This window comes from Zophobas morio, unplaced genomic scaffold (genome assembly GCF_036711695.1).
Source record: "Zophobas morio isolate AGI-343-1 ecotype UQ-CSIRO unplaced genomic scaffold, CSIRO_AGI_Zmor_V1 ptg000042l, whole genome shotgun sequence".
In the NCBI taxonomy this organism is placed as follows: Eukaryota; Metazoa; Arthropoda; class Insecta; order Coleoptera; family Tenebrionidae; genus Zophobas; species Zophobas morio.
Genome location: NW_026972147.1, coordinates 311,754 through 333,188, shown reverse-complemented (window position 1 = coordinate 333,188; position 21,435 = coordinate 311,754). Strand labels below are relative to the sequence as shown.

General features: G+C 37.1%; 1 protein-coding gene and 2 long non-coding RNA genes across 3 annotated transcripts; 1 reads left to right on the top strand and 2 right to left on the bottom strand.

Annotated features, from left to right (window-relative positions):
- Positions 1-7,099: 7,099 nt before the first annotated feature.
- On the bottom strand, positions 7,100-12,790 carry LOC135141102 (exportin-1-like). Its single transcript, XM_064071956.1, has 25 exons — positions 12,697-12,790; positions 12,560-12,642; positions 12,408-12,500; positions 12,236-12,337; positions 11,715-11,894; positions 11,047-11,162; positions 10,765-10,996; positions 10,562-10,696; positions 10,324-10,425; positions 10,204-10,268; positions 9,900-10,144; positions 9,673-9,832; positions 9,561-9,614; positions 9,438-9,507; positions 9,246-9,377; positions 9,040-9,193; positions 8,881-8,986; positions 8,721-8,816; positions 8,555-8,670; positions 8,267-8,502; positions 8,075-8,216; positions 7,782-8,017; positions 7,585-7,730; positions 7,378-7,522; positions 7,100-7,195 (listed from the first exon to the last, which is right to left on the bottom strand). The coding sequence occupies exons 2-25, from the start codon at positions 12,590-12,592 to the stop codon at positions 7,100-7,102; spliced, it is 3,192 nt and encodes a 1,063-aa protein (XP_063928026.1). The 5' UTR covers positions 12,593-12,642; positions 12,697-12,790.
- A 196-nt stretch (positions 12,791-12,986) lies between these two features.
- Positions 12,987-13,350, bottom strand: LOC135141146 (uncharacterized). Its single transcript, XR_010282336.1, has 3 exons — positions 13,318-13,350; positions 13,202-13,252; positions 12,987-13,144 (listed from the first exon to the last, which is right to left on the bottom strand). It is a non-coding gene; the product is annotated as an uncharacterized LOC135141146 (long non-coding RNA).
- On the top strand, positions 13,189-14,041 carry LOC135141145 (uncharacterized). Its single transcript, XR_010282335.1, has 5 exons — positions 13,189-13,444; positions 13,512-13,701; positions 13,761-13,824; positions 13,876-13,945; positions 14,001-14,041. It is a non-coding gene; the product is annotated as an uncharacterized LOC135141145 (long non-coding RNA).
- The last annotated feature ends 7,394 nt before the right edge of the window (positions 14,042-21,435 follow it).

The window sequence follows — 21,435 nt, the reverse complement described above, 5'->3', positions numbered from 1 at the left end:
AACGGTTTGTGTATTACTTGAGGTTAACACTCACTATCTGGTCTCAATATCAATTTTCTAGATGTCTTAGTTTAATAATAGCACTCGAGAGAGTTAGATCTTAAATTCGTTCTAAAATACAGACATTACATGTATTTAGTGGCTTGATTCAGTAGTGGCAAGTGAAGCGATTGAACGTTTTAAAGAAAGTGGTTTGCCGAATTTAAAATCCCTGAGAGTTAAGTATAACCAAAGCGTTAAACGCGTAAGCATAATCTACCAAACTCGGGCCTTTTATTAATAAAATCAAATAATGATATAAAATTCACATATAAAAATGCAGACTGTAACTGTGTGTAGTACTAAATGCCGATCTTCGACAAACTTTAGAGTCCAAATGTGAGAGCTTTTATAAAAAAGAACACGTATAAAAGAGTGGACCCACTGCACCGAAAGTTAACAACGAGGCTAATTAATACAACACTAGACAATACAAAAAAAAAGCTATCATAAGTCAGTTAAATTTATTCTAAAAAATTATAAAATTAAAACTATCTCCTATTATTACTCCGTGCGAATCCCACCACATGTTTTAATCAAGTGTTGTCACCTTTATATCGCACTCGCCTTTTTCTATGTGCTTTAGCATGTGTCATAACACGCAGGCTATTTCATATTTGTAATATTCCCGAAGGTGTAGAAATACCTAGTTGCTACTTATTTCGTTCGTATTATACAGGCCGGTGAAAGGCTACGATGGGTTTGTTGTGGACAATATTAGTAAAACAGTTATATATATAAAATTGTGTATGTATATGTAAAAAATATGTGTGCAAACTGAGTAATCAGTAACCGGTTTTCGATCTATATTTTACCATTTAAAAATAACCTATTCCAAAGTTTAATTATTCCGTTCTAGTTTTTTTCTGGTAGTTGATTTAACTATCCCTGCCGCAGTAACTCCTAACCAGTTTCTACCACGCTTTCCGGTGAAAACTCTTAATAAGTTCACGTTTAGGCTCCCAAGTAAGCTTGGGGCCTTTAATAATTCCGAAAAGTAGAGTTTCTTCCCTAATTGTCCTAAAGTCTTAGTAAATTTTCTATCGCCAACTAAAACATCACAGTTGAGAAGACAATGATTCTCTTTTTATTTAGTAGCTTCTTACGTTGTAGATAATGAGGGGTAACGCTAACGAAGAAATTTTATTCTATGAATACAAAAAAATTATTACGTATTTGCTTTATTAATTTGATTTCATAGAATGTGGGGTGTAAAACCAATTCCATGTTTGGTTTTTCTGCATTTTTCAGTAAACCATAAAAAACTGTTATTCATTGGGTGAAATTGTTAGCAATGGTTGAGTTAATACGGGAATATTTATTTAAGGAAATTGTTTGTTCCGGACTGATTCGCGCCGTTTTTCTAAGTCTTGTTTAGTCTCCTTCCCTTCGCTCATCCTCATGTTGTTCCTAGGGCTTCTTTTTAACTTTGGCTGCCTTACATATGTTACGTAACAGTCATTTATTATTCCGTTATAATGGATTTCTTAAAAGTTTCGCGTTTTTGCATTGGGATTTTTTTATAGACTTTTATGATTTGACTTCAAAATGAGTTCACTCTAGCTCCTTTATCTTAAATCCACTAGTCTAGGGAAAATCAATCGATTACTATTTTGCTTCACTATCAGGGAGATTAAAATGTTTACATAATGCGGCTGGCCGTAATTTTTATCATTTAAAGTAGGGCCGTTTCCCCCTCCCCCTCCCCTTCCCTCATTTCCATGCGTTTGTTTGTAAAATTAAATCTTCACTGGGCCTTTGTATACCACGAAAACCCTCGCTCCAAGTATTTTTTTTTTTAAAACTTTTCTCAAGCAAGCATCTTATGTCGCTTCCAATGTCGCTTCCAATGAATTTAAATTTTTTCCTAAATGGCCTACTTGAAAGCTCTAATAATATAGCGTGGTTTGAAAAGTAACAACTCTTGTATTTAACACCCAAAACATATGGTGTCAGGTTATTTCGTGTTTATAAAAGCTTGTACCCGTTATTTTGAAGTCCTTTTTACCTCTCTTCTCAATCATTTTACGAAGGTTACAAAATTACAATTTTCCAATGCTACTTTGTCAAATTTTATATGGCTAGGAACCCAAGCGCATAGTATTTTATAATGGCCCACTCATAATGAATCACCCTGTACCTTAGATTGTTTATTACAATATAACTATTCCTACAGGACAAAACCCATCCTTCAATTCTACCTTAAAAGGGGCAAATTTATGTGTGAAATCTTTGTGGAGTGTAATCTAGGTTAAAGGAACGCTCTGCAAATGTTCTATACATCTGTTCCAGATCACTCACTGATGGAGTAGCCATTTTTCTTTCAATGCCGTCAAATCCTAGTTTCCGCTCTTCTCCCGCCTACTTTGCCGAGTAAGTGAGCAATCCTCTTTGTTCACAGGTCTATAATTAATTATTATGAAATCACTCCTTACTAATAGTACATAAATATCCTCAGAAAGCTGTTTCTTTACAATAAGTCAAAATACCTCTGCTCTCTTTCTCTTTGTAACTACTGTTAACTCGACTGTACCGAAAGTGTTGTACTTAAACATTCTTCTTGTAGTTAATAACCACATGTTACTTCTTAACTTTGTCAAAAAAACACTATAGCTACCATCTGCCAAGGATTCTATAGAGGAAGTACATCTGATGCCATCACTCAGTATTTGTTAGTTAATTTAACAGAAGGAAATTGATCCATCTTCAGAAAAGTATGATGGTAGGCGAAAAAAACTTTAATTTATAATAAAAACAACCCTTAAATTAATTGAGTTTAAACTAATTCATTAACAACTTTCGTAAAGTCATCCAAAATAAATTATTTAAATCTTACTGAAAATCTAACTTTAGTTCTATAAAGTTTCACTCTTTAGCTTCCTTCAATGTAATCAACCTTTTAATAGAGGTTTAAACTTTAAAAACTGATATATTATAAACAATAGAGTAAAAAAATACAGTATATTATAATTTACAAGGATGTAATAGAGGTAGTTAACATTAAAAACTCTAATAACTTATTGGTAGCTCCTGAACTGCCCAAGTAGCGCAGCACTCGCCATCTATCGAACACGAGCAAGCGAACTATGTAAAAAAATGCGCATCCCATACCTATAGCTGATAATTAGTTTGTACAGAGATGTACTTTCATACGGTCAGCACTTAAACTACATATAACAAAAAAAAAAGTGTGCATTCTCTTAACTGTTAGAAACAAGCAATAAACTTCAAAATAAAATTGAAGACCTCTAAAATATGCACATATAGAATGTCCCCTTAAAAAGTAAAAAGCCTGGAGAGAAAGCTGCACTTCCCAAAATTTAACAGCGCCTCCGGTAAATTCTTAGGCCTAACGCAAAATCTCAAACTAGACAATTTCTTAACAAAAAACAACATATCCACGTGGTCGCCGCCCAGCATTATTCCGAACGACAGGGAAGCCTTAATTAAGTACAGATTCCCTCTCGACCCTAACCAGACCACGCCACGGAGTGGGGTCACTAACGCGCCACTTTACCACGAGAAAAGGCGTTGTCCGCGACCGAATAAACCCCACCCCCCATGAAACGGGGAGGAGAGAGGACGAACGCTCAAAACTGGGTTGCTCTAGCAGTCATGATTGACCAGCTGCCCGGTAGGCAACCGAGCGGCGGAGATACCTGCTGCACAAGAAATCTACGTGCATGCCGGCCAGAACTGACGTATATATATCAAAATTTGTGCGTGCTAACGAGATGATATTTGTGGGCCGAGTTTTTTTACACTCTACGCTTCTTGCTGAGCATTTTCTGAAAAGTTTTGTTACTGTACAATTGTTAAACCTAATCCTTAGTTTTTTCCTTGGTGATGTGAAATTGGGTCATTAACGCGGAAGACTTTGGTACGTCTCTATTTATATCCACTTGTCTTACATAACACTAGGGGAATTATCGCAAATAACACTTTAGAGCTATATATAAGAGACAATACGTTTACCATTATTTTTTATTATTTTAATTTTTAATTCAATTGTTAGCCTTACTATTTCCCCTCCGATTAAAACTATTTGAGTAATTTCGGCATCTTCAGTATTTCCTGTAGTCTATGAGGATTCGTTATTTCTACTCGTAACCAATTAAGTAATTTTTCTATCAACTTTTATAATAAATTATTAAAGAAGAATATTAATAAACCTTATAAATATTTTTACGCTTGTTAAGATTTGGTTTCTTAACCCTTACGAAATTTTTATGATGAACTCTAAGATTTGTTCTAAACTATTGCTTTCAGTACTTTTCTCTTTTTTTTGCTTGCCTAGCACACTTACATTATCATATATCATATATTTGTCCTTTTAATTAATATTTATAAGATTTTACTAAAAGCGTCTGTGCTACTTCCTTGTTTTTTAAACGGCACTTGTTATCTAAGAGGCATATCCGCTCATAACCCAAGTTTTGTTAATTAGTTAAAAAGTTTTTCTTATTTTCTTTTAACTTGCTTTAGCGGGTAATTATTCCTATGAAGTCTACGCAAAAACCTTTTTTCTCTTTACTTTTTTTAACACCATTGCCTGTACCTTTATTCTTATAAATTAAAGTCTTTTTTCTATACTTATGATAGCGCGTTAATAACATCAACCTGTGTGTTGTTGTTCTATAAGGGTTCTTCAGGTCTTTTTACAATTCTTATGTCCCTATATTTCGAATCCATCGGCGCTTCGGAACTATGCTGACTTTGTTGGCATCTTCAGTTTCTTCCCTAGTTTTCTTAGAAGATAACAGCTTAAATAATAGTATACTGATATTTAAAAGGGAATGGCGATAGTTTTGTCAATAGTAACTTTAATAACTTAAAAAAATCTAGAATAAATCCAACAACACATTTTACAGAAACCTATAGAATTAGTCCTAGTTAATTTAAAATGTAAGGTTGTGGTCTCAGATACAAAAACTTGAGACATAGAATGATGCACATCTACCGAATAGGTCTATTATAAGTTAACTTCCCTTTTAAATTTAAAGCGCTGAGAAAAGTCTTATACAGTCTCTAGCGGAGCCTTATAAAAAAGGTATGTTGTGGACATTAAAGGAACACCTGGAATCTCGAGGTATAAAAACCTACTGGAGTTATTAAACTTAGGAATAAAGATGACTTAGAACTTTTAATCTTAGTATATAAGCACTTAAAAGTGAAAAGTGTTAGAAGCAATGTAAAAAATGTTAACTTTAATTCAATCTGAAGTAAACCTTTAAAAAAAAGGTCATACATTTTTTTTGCAGTCTACTATACAGTACTATTGAAATATTGCACTTTTCAGTAAGAAGCGTTATATTCAATAAAGACAATCATGAACTTAAGGGTTGCCCGAAAAAGAAGTTATGTCAAAGACACCCTACAAGCTATAAGGGTTCACTCTATTACCCCAAATAAAAATATTGAAAAAAACTTACTTGCTCTTTGAAACACAATGGTAGGGCCAGAGAAAGCTTACTCTCAGGTTACAGATAAAAGATAAATTAATGTTAAATTTAAATTAGGTTATTTATAACTATAATGTTAACAAAAATATTAAACAATTTCTTAAACTATAAACGATTTATTTCCTAACTAAACAATAAAAACAATTAAAAGTGATTACTATTTAAATAATTTTTTGGTGCGTTTTAGAGCTCTAGAATAAAATACAAGAATTATAAATAGTAAATATTATCCTTGCTAAACTCTAAGCTCGATCAAAACAATATAGGTTGCGGAGCGTAGTTTTTCTCCTTTTTCTCTAAAAAAGTTATTAAGAGCACAGAAACAAATAACGTAAGTGCCAAATTTTTTAGTATAGTCTTTAAATTCTAAATAAAAGTAATAGTTATTGATAAAAAAGGTAAACTCCAAAGTATAAAATGAACCGAATTGCAACTCAGGACTTGAACTCTCTACATTTTCATAGTAGTACTAATAAGTAGTCCATAAAGTAATTTGTTGTCAGTAGTGCTTTATAGTTAAATTTAAGGTTAAGGTTAAGGGTCCAACAACATATATCATTTGAAATTAAGATTTCCTTATTATTGCATCCCCCTCTACGTTTTGTTGATTGTGTTTTGCGCTACACCAGTTTTTAATTTAATAAGGTTTTAAATGTATGGTTTAATTTCAAGTATTGAAAGCATACTATAAATTTTTTTAAATAAGTAAATTAACTTTCGAGTCAGGGACGCAAAAGCGAAATTATGATTCAGCGAAATATACTATACATTAATAAGAAAATGAGTTAAAAAAAGCAAAAACAACACTTATAATAACCCGAGAAACCTAATAAATTAAATTTAGATTCTTACTAACTAAACTTTTTTTGAGGGTGTGTTTAAGAAAAATCCTTTATTAAAGAGAAAGTGGTTTTAAGTTTTAACGATAGCCCATGTAATATATAAACTTATGAATACACAAGCGAAATAAAGACTCGTTATAGATATTTTATATCAGTAGAACACATTTAAAAATCACTGTATGAAGAGTAAGCCTTTACTTTAACGCGAATCTAAGTACCGGAAAGAACATTAAACTAGAAATATGCTTTTTGAAGAATCTCATGAGTATGTGGCGAGCATAATAATTGATAATCAGGCGAACTTGATACTTCTTCGGAAGTTAAAAAAAGGGTTTAATATAAAGACTGGCCGTAGAGTTATAAATATTGTTTATTACGAAGCGGAAAAACATATTTGAAAGCTTTCGGAATATATTTATTTGGTCTATAGATGTGGTAGCTAGATAAAAAAGCGACTTTGGCCCTTAAAAATACAACTTGTCTCTGCTGGCTCACAGTAGACTTAATTAATTATGTGGGCTAGGGGGTACAAGGTAAAAGTTTAGTAGAAAACGCGAAGCCCTGAAATACTTTTCAAAGGGTGTAAAACTAGACGACGCCTTTGAGAAGAAAAGCCAAGTTTACTTAAAAGTGACTATATAACTTCGATAAAATTTTTCACTTTTACTGCAATACTTTCAAAAGGTTGTGTTAATGATCAAAAAAGTTTTATAAATAAATAAAATTTAATATCTCTTCCTATTCAAAGAGTGCTCCTTAGTAAAGTTGAGTTTCTCCTATCTTACGGTGACTAACAAAGCCTGGAATTTGTCCTGACAAGTTTTTTCTTTCTTGAACCTTTAACATTTGTTCCTACGTTTAAATAATAATAATAATAATAACAATTACAATAATAATAATAATAATAACAATAATAATAACAATAATAATAATAATAATAATAATAATAATAATAATAATAATAATAATAATAATAATAATAATAATAATAATAATAATAATAATAATAATAATAATAATAATTAATAGAGGACCTGTGCATCGCGTGTGTAAGCTTCAATTTCTCGCTCATCTTCATAAACTTTAGTTTGAACAAGAAAGTCGGAAAGGACTCCTTTAAAAGTTTCCGAGTCGGCGTAGTGAGTAAAAAGTTGCTGAATGATTGTTTCCGCTTGCGCACTTGCATATTCATATGGTGAATCATTGGGTATACAGTAAAGAAAAGATTACAAGCAGTGTACGAGTGAAGGGTGGGAAAAGCGACTGTCAGCGTTTCTCTCAAGTAAGCTTGGACGCACTCTTTGTTAGAGGAGTGCTCAGGGGACAAGGGGTGGCGGATCCGTCCAGCGTCCACCGCATCAATCATCAGAGAGAGAATCGAAGCCATCTGCTCAGCAATAACAACACGAGTCACCACAAACAGACCGCGTGGTGGAACCTTATCGAAAGCATGCTGGTAGGTCGAGTCGGTGAGGATGGAAAGCAAATGGCCAAGAAGCGTTAAATAATAAGTCGTATAGAACTGCTGAGCAAAGCCGGTGGAACCAACGCCACTTAAAATATGGTGCAATATATTGAGGCCGGACTCGCATACGTTCCTCATAGCGTGCTTCATTGCCCACACCACAGAGTCTATGATAAGCTGGAAGTGCTTTGCAGTCACTTCAACGAATGCTGTGCGGAACAGTCTTCTTCAGAAGTGGCATGCATCCAACCAATCAATTTCAAAACCTTGAAAGCAGTGACCACTGACGGATGCCAATAATCTGTAAAAGTTGATTCTGTGAGTCGGATAAGCAGAGAGGTCCTTGGTAATCATGTCCAGCGTGCACTCAAAGACAGCATCAAAGACGATGGGGATAGAAGCACTGATCTGCAGAACGAATGAAAAGGGATGTGCATAGTGGGGCATCCGAGCTATACCAGTTGGCCGTAAGTATCACACAAGGCCTTAAGCAGCTGCAGGACTTCCGGTTCCTTGGCGGGAGGCGCGCTGCTTCTGTAGTCGTCTAGAATGGGACCTAAAATTTGCCCAAGGTAAGTAGTTCGGAGGTATTCCCAATTGTTCGAGAGGCCGATCCAAGTTTTTAGCAGACACAAGAAGTCGTGCTTGAGGGAGTGCATCCTTCTATACAACGGCTGCCTGAAGGTCACTTCCCCTAAAAGAGTGTTAACTACACACAAAAAAAATCTGTAAGAAGAAAAGAGAACCATAGGCGACTGCTGCTTCGGCAATCATGTTGCTAAGCACGTTGTAGAGTGTCAGCATTTGACTAAAAACTTTATCTATTTGGACCACAAACTCGTGGCCAATAGCTTGGCAGGCTCTATAGGAAAAAAGTAAAAAGTGCATCCGAGTTTTCTTGCATATGAGAACCGAATGTTTAAACGAAGAACATTCGATAAGGATTTGAGGACTTCCTCGTTGCGAAGTTCGTTCTGGTCCACAGCGACTTTTCTGATGCAGTGTGTCCTTATATAGTGATGTTATTAAGCTAACTAAGTGGAAAATAATTGGACAAGAACGTCCGCCTGACCACAACTGGTTGGGCAGTTCCATTAAGCTCATGATAAGGCCCTGCTTGGTTAGAAGATCGTTCTGGGCTGCAATCATATGCCCGACAGCCTCGTAAAATGTTTCCACTACGCCCATGTAAGTAATCCATGCATGGTAGTAATAATAATCACGATAATGCCTTGTTGAGGTTGAAGGTCGGATATAGTGATCCTCAAGTCTGATAAAATTCCATTAACAAAGGGATGCGACTCTCCAACGTGGATTGTCACAAACGAGCGTGCGCATTGCTTTGATATTTTCAGAAAAGTGTCACAGCTCATGTCCTGGACACCCTACGACATAGAGAAATGAGCAAGTAAACACAATGTCAAAAGATAGAATAACCTCGTGACTTTCATGCATAAATTCAAAGAGCTTCTTAACCACAACGCTTAGAAAATTCCAATGCGCCTTCAGAAAACGAGGATATTGCCCAACAACGTACATTATATTGGAGGCAACAACAGCCTTATTACTCTGAGAGAAAACAAAGTAACAGTGAAAGTTTACCAGAAATAGTATACTCGCAATATTAACCTTTCCTTTGGCTTGATCACAAAGGCCTAACAGATACTTGATAACCTTCACGAGAAACTGCTCTTCCTCCCTAAAAAACCATTGAGCATATAAAGACCCGTGCACGTAGCAAAGGAAATGCACGTGATCGGCATGGTGCCGCTTATAGCGCCGATAGCCCAGCAAAGGGTGTTCAGTCTATATACGAAGGACGACAGAGTTACCAAAAGCAGATGGCGGAAAGTGAAATGGCCACCTTTGCCAAGTCCAATTGGGGGACAGCACCACGGCAGAAAGCATGTCTACCATGATTGACTTGGTGCTGTCGAAATCGAGGCGCGTTAGGTACACCAACGTTTCCTGCATTGTCTGGAACATCGAAAGCGTGTCGGTGTGGGCGGGCATAAACTCTCGAACTGGAAGTAGAGAAAGAGGAGGGGGGGGTAAGAAAACTAGCAAATGGTGGAAAGCGCTCTGTATAACCCAATTCTCCATTTTCGTTTTCGACGACTAACACTTCTTCGGGTTTGACCATCTTAGAAATCAACACGCGCCGCAGAGGATTCATTATATCAGTCTTGTTGGTGTAAAGGCTTCGTCTCTTGGGCTCGAGAACCATGGAGAGCGGCTGGGATGCCTCCGTGTACATTAATTCGGAAAAGAAGCGCCAGTACTCCAAGCAAACTTTGAAAATTTCCCGATCGTCTACTTCGGAGATCGCCAACAAGCTTACACGGGGCGCAAAGGTATAGTGCAAGCGTCGTTTCTTTCACATACACAGACTTACCATTGATGCAGCTCCAGTAGCAGAGTATGCGTCTCTGCAGCGGCCTCGAGAACCTCAGCGTGGCCCTGCACGAGAGAAAGGTATGTAGAGGACATAAGAGCTCCGATATAAAGAATATGCCTTTAAGTAAAAGGCATAGAATAATGCCAGTGAGCTAACAAATTCGTGATTCTGGTTAGTAGAGTTTTCGTATAGGGCGGCCAACTTTTCAAAAGGAACCAACTGTACATAGTAGAGAAACATAAACACCCAAAGGAAGTGGAGAGAGCAGTAAAGTATACTACTGCGTGACTCCCACCAACAGGTGTTGCGCACCACCATTATATATCATTTTAGAGGCTAGTTAAAAAGATTTTGCCTGAGTAACGATCCGCTGCACACCTTGTGCAAGCAAGACGAAGTGCATCCGGTAGTCGTTACTGTTAACTTTAACGCAGGCAACTTCAATAAGGCATTTCATGGAATTGTTACGAAGTTGATCGTGCGTTAGAAACTAAGAAAAAAAATATAAAGTTTGAGCTCCTGGTTTGCTTAAAATAACAAAGATAATAACACTCTAACATTGTAAAGGATCTCCAGCAACTTGGTTTCAAAAATGTAGCCAAGAGGAATCCAACTAAGAAATTTCAGCAGCGTGTTCAGAGTGGTATTTAAAAGTTCCACGTGTGTAGAGTTCTCAAACACAAACAGGCACAGACTAAACACAGAAGAAAACTCGGATGCAATACAACTCTTCAAACGCTTCACTTTCACACGCGTCATTTGCCCAGAAGAAAATTCGAAAATCTCTTCGCTAGAAAGCTACATGAGTGGAGCTTTCGGCAGTAAAAGGGAACAATAAACCTAAATAAGGATAAGATATTCATTGTATTTAAGCAAAGAGTTTCACTCTTCTGACTGGACGCCACAATGTCCGGTATAAAGGTTGGCCACGCGTGGGGCCAGTCCTTCTTTAGGATCTAATAAGGAATAGATAGTACGCATAGCCGTTAAGGTGTTAATATCGTATAGCATCACAACTTTATATAAACTCCGCTAATAGAAGGTGCTTAAAGATTTCTTGATAAAAAAGGTAATTCAGAGGAATAAATAAACGTCACAGTATAGTAACAGTATGGTAAAAACAACCGAAAAGTTATAGCAAAAAGGGGGCTCAATATGAATAACAAAATAAATATTATTACACTTTAAAACTAAAGAGAATCTAAATGTTAAGCAATTAAAGCTGATTCCCAAAAAACTATTGGATATCACACTAAAATAAATCGAAGCATCCTCAAAAAACAAGTTAGAATGTAAATTATTAAAAGGGTCAAGATCTACTTCAAACCTATACATATATCCTTATTCAATTAGTAACATACAACCAAATAACTACATTGCTATTCAATATATGATATAATGATAAAGAGAAAAACAGGTAACTTCACTCGACAACAACACTAAATGTAGAGTAACGAGGATTCCTCTCACCAGTAGTTTTTAATATTAACAAAAGTTTTAAGGAGTACTTGTACGAGGATCATATTAAGCTTCGTCAAAAAAACTTTGTGGGCGGCCATCAGTTCTATGCTACTGCTGCATCTCACAATGGCACCAACAATGTATTTGCGAAGTTCTTCTCGCTGCAGTTGAGGAATAAGATTCCACCTTTCGTTCACCGTTTTCTCAAGAATTTGTAATCCAAAAAACTAAATAGTTTATAATAAAATTCTATAACTATAACGTGTAAAAAAAAATTGAATAAAGCTGTTTATTCTATTATGTATATATTCTAATTATATAAGTGAGGCAAAGAACTAAACTAAAGAAATTACGTCCACAGAAAAAACATTTCTCCATTCAATACTGAAGTTATTATAATAAAATCTACAGTAATTTTGATTCACAGGATATAACTTTATAAGTATTGACTTGTACAAAGCTTGTAGGGGTTAAAATAATATATATAATAAAGACTTTAACAAGACTGAATAGTAAATAATTCTAAGTGTGAGGAAGATAAGTTTAACTAACAAAAATATAAAAGTACTTTCGCTTGGGGATGATTACTTGTCTCAATAATAATATTAGCCCGAGACCACGACTCTGGATGCTCTTTTATAGTTGTAAGCACTCTGTTACAGATTTCGATCTGACATTTTATAACAAAAATAATTTATCATATAAAGTAAAAAGTGGTTGTTTTATGTAATAATTTTTACTTCTTGGGGACTTTTAGAAGAAAAAGAAGCCTCTATGGCACACTCCAACAAAGAGACGTCCAAAGGTTTCGAAAAATCTAACAACTGAGAAACCTATTTAAATAAAAAAGGAAAAATTTATTATAAACAACAATATACTATGTACATATAACCTGCGTCTCTGTTAGCTCAACGGGCTTGCTCATGGCAGTTAGGGTAGAGGGTGAAAATTATAGTAAAGAAAACCCTAAATGTACTATTATGCAGGATGAGCCAACAATGGTTATCAATAAAGATTCAATTGGAAAACTCTCTTTCGCAAATGGTCACGTGGCCTCTGGAGATTGGTTTGACTGGTCTTTCAAATTGTAAACATCCACACCCCGACCGGTGTCCACAAGTTGCGAACATTTGCTGGATAGCCCTTTGGTTCAAGGGGGATTTTTTGCCTTTGTCATAACCTACTAACTCATATATATATATATCGTGAGTGTTTGCCTTCAATTTATTATGTATTACAGCGCGGGATATTTAAACCTTAATATATATATATATATTTGTTATAATTTGGCATTTACAAAGCTTTTTCCATTTACAGAGGTTTTATTAATTACAAACTAGAAGCAATTGTATTTATCTTTATAATTTTTAAATAATCCCCGTGCTGTTAAGTCCGTTTCATTCATTCACTAAAAACGAAATGACTTCGGTGCTCCCGTAATCTTTTTTTTTAGCTTTACTTCTAAAAACTTCAAAATCTAAAATAAAGTTAAATTTTTTAAAAAAAACGAATAGATAGCCTTTTTGTTGTGTACTTTTTAAATTCTTGCTATTTCATATAACTCCGCAATTTAATTTTTTTACCTCTAAAAGGAATAAAACCTGGTCTTTAAAGGTATGCCTAATAACTAAAGATTATCGTTTTACTTACAACAATTGGTTGGTGGCACGGGCTTTAACTAAGATGGGCTCTCGTTTATCAGTGGATGGGGGATTTTTAATTATTTATATGGCCTCCCATCCCGTTAACGCAATCGCTTACAGGCTATGGTCGCAAGGTCTGTGAACTTTGGCGTTGCTTAATTTAAAATATTAATTTTTTATATGATTTTGGTCTCTTTTTAGTGAAAATTACTGCGTAGTTTTTTCAATCGCAGAAGAAGTTTCTAACGTTGTAGCACTGCCGCCTTACTGAAGTTTAAAATGTTTGCCAAGTGCTATCAGCGAGTGCTCAATATCCTAGAACTAATAAACTTCAGAGTCGAGTACTTTAACATACTATTCTCCAGGTTCGACTCAATCTCTATGTAATATTGTAAGTTATAATTGCCGGTTTAAATGAAGCCTTAGAAATAAAAAAAAATTCCTAATAAGGTTTTAAGCAAATCTGGAAAGCTTGGGATAACTTAGTTACCTAGCCGGTAGTTTGTTAGACGAGGTTAACTTTTGTAATTCTTTTTTCGTTAAAGTATTAAGGATAAAGTTATAGCCTTAGGAACTATACCTGTATTAAAAGCTTTTTAGCTGTAGATGACATGCTTCGCATATTACATTTTCAGGTATTTCTTTTTTTTTTTCTAATACTTGTTTATTACCTAGTAAAAAATTTTGAAGAAAGGACTGCTTGGAAAGATAAATAAAAAAAAGAATAGAGCCAAGTTTCATAATATTGACAATACTAGGCACTAAAAATTCTTATTGTAAAACTTAATTTATGCTTTTTTAGCTCTTTCGGCCACTTTTTGCATTACCTGGTGGTTTTTAATTAAGTAAGAGCTATTGATCTTTATAGGTACTACGTATTTTTTAAGGGTGCTTTCTATTGAATATGAACGTTAACTTTTTTTTAAAAAATAAAGGGTTAATTTTAGAATTTACATCTTCTAATGCTTCCGTTAACTCAGGGGAAGTATCATTATATCGTTTTAGAGTACTGAGGTTAAAACCGACTTGAATTTTCTATAAAGCTTTGCATTAATCTTAAGGAGCGCGATATCATAAAACTTGATTTACGAAACGTCAAGTCTTTTTGTAACCGGGAAAATAAAAAAGTGAATAGCGGTATTATTATGACCCGAATACTTCCAGCTCGTGTGGGGTCGCCGGGCTGCTGTTAGTGGACTTAGAAGTGAGCGCGCGTCGTACACAGTTATATCAAAGACGGTCAAAGCGTAAGCTTTGAACACGTTAAAAAGAACAGTAGATAGGGCTATGGCGCCCAACGGGTTGAGCAACCTTGTGTTAAAGTCGCAAACTCTTTTTTGGCATCAAAAAGACGGTACCTGTTGCCTTTTTTTAATTGACGGCACGAGCCGTTCTTCTGTCGGGCGGAGGAGTTAAGCCATGGAAGGTCCTTGTCGAAATTCACTTTTTAGCTCTAGCGGGGCGTGGTTAGTGTCAATAGATGCTTTTGAGTGGCGTAGTATGGCCGCCTCAGCTACTTTGCCAAGGGCTGACAAGAGGCTGATAGACCTTTATTTGCTTGGCGTTGATGCTGGTCGTGGTGTCCTTGGTGTATCACAAGGAATCTGCTTTGTTTTATGTCTTTGTTAGTGCTATGCTCTGTCGCTTATCTTACCTCATTGAGAGTACTTTGCTAGGTTAGCTATTTTTGGTCTAACCTCTGCTAAAGTCTGGTGGTATTAGGGTGCTTGGTGTGCCATGGTTCAATGTGCTTATTTCTCATATATAAGGTTGCGATAGAAGTGTAGTACTAGGCAGAGAGACATATACAATGGCGTTATTCACTAGTATATACTATATTTTACCATCATTTCCGAGTAAAGGCCTCATTAAAGAATCATCAGATCTGTGTAAGAACACTAATTAAACCTTTTTAAGGGTCAATTAATACAATTAAGGCTTTGAAAAAGCATGTGTAAGAGAATAGAATCGTACTTTTTTCCTCGTTATTTACCCATACCCCCGTATGCTAATTATACCTATATATACCTTTATACCTTTGACTTGAACATTTTTGCGGGGATGTGCGTAGACAATTTTACTATTACTTTGACCACTGCGAGGTACGTGTCGGCGATCATTTAAAAATACTTGTCAGAGAGTGCAAGTCAGTCTCGTAGTGGGAGCGCATTGCCTATATTATTTTGGCATTTGGCCGTTAGCTATATTTTGGAGCTTTCTTAATAGTTTGTATACCCTTTAGTGATGCGGTTGCTTTTTCTCCCTAGTCACTTTCATGAAGCGGTCTAAAGAGATACACCCTATATGAAGTTACGCTTGGAACCTCGGCGTTAGCCCTTGCGACTACACTTGTGTTTCGACCTAAGGTAGCTAATTGATTGCCGCCTTGAGCTAAAATAGCGTGCCGTACGCTCTCATGTCATCCCTCTTACTATTCGGCAGTTTCATGGCTAATGTTCCTGGATTTTCACTGCCTTAATTTTAACTCTTAGCAAGATGGGGTTAGCTTCCTAATTTAGAGTGGACTCATTTATGACATTAAAAAAATTAAAAGTGATTATGGTACCCTCCTGTGGTGCGCTATGGGCTCACTGTTGCACGTTACTTAGTAGAGTTATAAGCGGCGTTACTCGCGTATCGAAAGATATGCTCTTAATACTCAAAACCTGAATTTGGCTTTAGCTCTGGGACAGGTGCTAACATCCCCGCGTCTTATGCCGTATATTATCGTTAATAGCATGTCTAGGACTGGCCTTTCGTGCACACTGACGAGGCTTATATGGCCCCAGTGGCTTTTTGAGCTTTGAAATGAGTTTAGCGGCCAGGCCATTATTCTTTTAGCTTTACTCCTTAGAAGCTGACGCGTTGTATATTGGCATTGTCTTTGGAAGTTTTCTCTTCTTAGAAGGGATTAAGCAGAGGTCTTTTCTAATGAGTGACGACAAATAACATCATTCCCCATTCCTGGGCCTCTGATACAGTCCAGCTGAAGTGATAGGCTAATCAACCTTGAACTAGACTCGGGCTATATTAGGGTTAATTCCATGGTCATACGACGGCCTAGCTAACTGTATTGTTAGTCATAGAGCTAAATGATGTTATTTATATGTAGAAGTTCTCCGTCTTCCAGCGCATGCGAGGCGTCGAGAGCCATCGTAGAGTTAATGAGGCAACATAGATGTTTTATCGCTACCATTGGTAATTGCTTTAGGATAACGTTGGTGATACCGTCGGGGGGCGCCTTTCCTCTCGGTAAGGCTTTAATTATCTTCGACTATGGTAATTGACTTAAGTTGTTCCTTAGCCTTAACAAAGAAGGTTAATCCGCAAAGCACCTCATCAGCAACTTGATAAGCATGTGGCGCGCACTGAGCAGCGAGGGGATCAGCAAAAAGTGTCGCTTTGTCAGCATTTTTGCCACACAATTTCCGTCTCTCCTAGTAAAAAGTGATAAACGCGCTTGGTTTTTGTATTTTTAATAAACTTCCATAGAAAGAGAGTGCGAACGTTACCGTTATCTTCCGATATATTACGTAATTTTGTCTCTTACAATTTCTTGTGTGCGCCAACAGCACTTTCCTAATACACCGGTGTAATCTTTAGGCGCTAATTTATTTTCGTGGGGTTTGTGAAACCGTGATCACTCGAATAAGGCGTCGTCACTCGCAGATAAGGACCTTCAGTTCATCAGACAGGGGGGTTAGGGCGGGACTAAACTTCACGTGTTGTCGTGGTAATGTGGTTCACCATGGTCAAAACGCCCTCAAATTCAGCAACAGCAACGTTATGTAAGGCGAAGAATATTAAGGTCATGTCAAGGACCCTGGAGGATTGAGCCCAGTCTGTATATGTTCTAATATATGTTTTTAGCAACTCCGTTACCTCCCCCAAGCCAAGAAGAACTGGCAAATGGTTAACAAGAGTTTTTAAAGAACTTCCATTGCCGTTTAATAATTGGCAAATTTAGAAAACGGCGATATCTAATACGTCTAATCACCTGTCTTTGCCAGGTGCATAGGGTGTGGGCCTAAAACGCGCAGGTTGCGCTTGTCAGTGAAAGATTCCAGAATTCGGCCATTTGGATTGATCGACATGGTTGTTCCAGGTGGGATGTGGCAGTTAGGGTTCCCCTCATACAACAACTAAGAAATAATTTATAAGAAGGGCCGCCAAGATCTGGGGCAGTAAGTGACCTCCTGGGGGGCTTTAAGCTGCAATTACCGACACGGGCTCCTGGCTGGTTGAGTAGAGGGTAACTTCAACCCTCCTCAATGCTCGGCAGAGCTGGTAAAGATTTTATCCTGTGCTGAATGTTTCGTTTAACTAAAATAGCTGCGCCTCTACCGGTTGTCCTGGCGGTACGTCGAAAAGTGGCAGAAAATGAAAAGAACACTGGGAAGAAGAGGAGTCTCACTAAAAATACACAGATTAGTTCTTTCCATTGCATCAATTTCTGAAACACTTACTTCCTATGTAAACGCCATCTGCGTTCTGTACCAGAGACGGAGATGACGAAGCGCTTGTGATCTAAAAACCATAGCAAACGGATTTCAGAGCACGCGGTACGGACATATAATATAAGAAACCTACTTGACATGTACCACGTGGTATGAGCGCGTAATTTATCAGTCAACTCCAACAATAATATAATTCAGAGACAGAGTATTGCGCTTCAACGGGCAATTCTAAAGGTCAGCATTGCCACCATTAAGTAGCGTAACCATATGGCTTCCTTCTTCGCATTCGCAATTGCCATCAGCTCTGCTTCTATGGCCGACAGAGCCGTTGTCTTTTCAAGTATAGACGTGCATTCATCAAAAACGGATCCTGTCGTATTTCTTCTGGTTCTAAGACAACCGAAGTGATTGCTATCGCCAAAACCCTTAAGGTATTACATCATGTAGCGCATGTACCAATCAAGTATCTAAATATTGGCGGAGCTGCTTTTTAATCTGTTTACTATGTTTCCTAGCCACTCTCTTCACAGCAAACGCTATATTCAGCCGAGAAACCAATTGAAAGGTGGAACAAAGAACTGACTAACTCTTTTGTAAGGCTGTACAGCAGGTATCATCATTAATGCCAGTATTCTCGAATGACTTTGCAATGGTCATCTCGAATATGATCTAAATATCAGGAAGGCATTTCTCCTGGTTCAGAAAATTCCGTCCTCAGGCTGGGTTCATCATCCCAAGTATCCAAGTTGCCTTCCCTTGTACTTTTATATCTTGCCTTGACTTGATGTGGAAAATTAGCGCGTCGTTCAGTTCCTTTCTGGTGGACGCGATTAAGCATTCACCTACATACAAAAGGAGTATAATGAGAGAGTCCTTTTCCATTAGATGATCCACATAAATGACTGGAAGAGTTTAAGGAAGTCTGCATATATATTGCATTTCACCTCATGCTAGATTGTTTTGGTCCATGTATTAATTTGAGGACACGCACAAAGGTTTATCCTTTTGGCAGTTTAACGCCATTAGGCGCTTCCATGTATATTTCCTCAGTGGAAGTGGTGGTAAAGTAAAGGTACCATCAAGATCAAATTGAAACACTCCCATGTTTAACATTGCTGCCAACATGGAAATATTCGTATAGATTTGATGTTGGCTACTGGGTTAAAAGTATTTAGGTAGTCGGCTCCGTATTTTTGCGTGTATCCTTTAGCACAGATGCGATCCTTGTATCGATCAACAGTGCCATCAGCATTACTTTTCACTTTGAAGGCCCACTTGTAGACAATCTTCTTACGTCCCCTAGTAGAGAAGCAGGTACCAAGTCCGGTTTGACTTACAAAAACCAAATCCATTCTGAATGGACTTTATCCATTTATCTTTATCCGTACCTCCAGGGCTTCACACGATATGTTCCGGGTTACGGTACCTACCTGGCATGCGTAGTAGGGCGTGGGATAAAAACGCATTATTAGAAGTGCACTGGGTTGTATATCAATTTTTGTGCGTTTTTCACGACTTTCGTGTAGATTAGCTCGACGCGAGGCAATTCGTTTACTTATGCGTTTCTGGCCCTCAGCTGTACTTAAAATTGAACTTTCAGAAAGTATAGTAATTTCGCTAAGCTTATCAGATGGTGTAGTAGCATTGGATGCACTTCCAGTTGTTTCAGGGTGAGTATTGACCGTAGGTAGGCACATATTCCGGGTTTACCGGAGGGAAAGGGCGCCGGTTCCTCGGTGTGTACATCCTCAGCATTGAGTTTTGGTATTTATCCGAATCCTGTGTATTCCGGAAACCTTCAAACTGGCCGTGTCAAATACTGATCTAGTATGTACATCATCCATGTTTGCAGGTGGATTCAGTGTACTTTTGTATACAACGGGTTCATCAGAGGGGATCTTTACTAAGTATTTTAGAAACTTTGGGGCCTCAGCTATTGAAGCAGTATCCCCTCGGGTCCAGACGATCGAATAAAAAATCCTTTAATACTTCTATCCCCAATCATTACACGCGGAGTAAGTTAGAGTATAAGGTCTAGATACTACAAAAAGACGAAAGCTCTTTCTTTTCTGCTTTCGTGAATTTTTAATTAATAGCATTAGAGTGGACTTTACAACTAGTACTTAGACAATTCTTAGTTGCGCACTGTATAATAGAGCTTCTCCCCACAGGTACTTCTATAAGACAGAATCATATAACATAGCTTTCATTGTGTTGAATTCTGTCTCGTTGTCCCTTTCAGCAATTCCTTAGCGTGCTGGGTATGGGACGGGTTATATAGATCACAGTGGTACCTCTAGTGATTAATCCGTCAACGAAATCTCGGGATAAATATTCCTTTGCATGGTCACAATGTTAAGTTATCTTATCGGTTTGAATGGGACGTATTATTACACCAACGTGATCATATAAATCTTAGCCAGTATAACTCTCTTGTTTCAGAAGGTACGAAGAAACCGCTCTTGTAAAAGACTGAAAAAGTCATGGCATACATACCTATAACCACAGTACGCTGCAGGAGTAACTGGTCCTATTATATCGAAGTACACTATTTCATAGTCTGTGTAGCTTTTAACGAGTTTTCGTGCCCAATGTCCAGTCGTCGTAACTTAGTTATTTGGCGACATTCCCAGACAGTAGCTTCATCAATTCTTGAATTGTTCCTCAGCAAACGCTTCAAAGTATGTCCAAGGCGTCGGTGCCAAAGATCAATTGGAATGTTGGTATTTACGTAACCAATGAGATTACTTATTCCCATAAGCGATTATTAAATACAATGGATGATCCACGCCATGGCCGCTTATGGTTCCTTTGTTATCCTTGCTTAACCCCACAGTGGTCGCACCTCTTATTTACACACTTAGTAGCCGCAGTAGGCCCCTCAGACCCCTTAAATTTTAAATTTTTTTACTTTTATATTAAATAAAAAAATACCGTAAATTTTTGAACACGTTTTTTATTGGGATATTAAGATACAGGTCACACTAAACTTTTACCTGAAAAGTTAGAAAACAAAATAATTTTCAGATCTGTGAGACTCCCTGCGGCCACTGTAGGGCTAAGGAGATTTTTCATATCTTTCGCAAGAAGCACACAGCGGCAGTCTGCTGGGGAGTGTCCCTTCTTGAACACTTAGGACACTTCAGACAAGAGAACTTCGGGAAACTCGCTCGTTTTATAGACCCAGCACCCGCCATAGAATTCCTCTATTCTCATTTTCATTCTCTCCTTTTTCTCTTGTTCCTCCCCCGCGGTGAGCACCGTATTCACATTGTCTACCTGATTAGTCATTTTAAGTCCCTCATCAAGGAGCGCCGTAACAACGTCCTGAAAAGAAGACTCGAGTTTACTTTTCTCTCCTGAAGATTAAAGTTGCTTAATGCTTTCAATATTAATGATAACCTTCCTCTTTGCCGACCAACTTTATAAAAATGGTAGGATTCATAAAATTAGTTGCAAGAGGCAAGATTTTTAAATTACTGTAAATAACAGTCATAACATAGAGGCTAAAAATGTGTGGGCGTGAAGGAGTATAAAATAGGTGATTACAAGGAAAGCTGGGGGAAGTCAGCATAAAGTAGGTTAGAACGCTAAAGTAAAAATTTTTATCAAATATGAGGAAAGTGTTCGCTTTATTATCTTGCATATAATACTTTTAAGCCTTACCT

Bases quoted from the DNA above. Each gene is read 5' to 3' on its own strand.
- LOC135141102 (XM_064071956.1), bottom strand. From the start codon at position 12,592: ATGAGCAAGCCCGTTGAGCTAACAGAGACGCAG. The intron at 9,833-9,899 runs GTTATACAGAGC...CTCTACTTCCAG, and splicing joins AAACGAAAATGGAGAATTGG to TTCGAGAGTTTATGCCCGCC. The intron at 9,615-9,672 runs GTGGCCATTTCA...CTTCGTATATAG, and splicing joins CCCAATTGGACTTGGCAAAG to ACTGAACACCCTTTGCTGGG.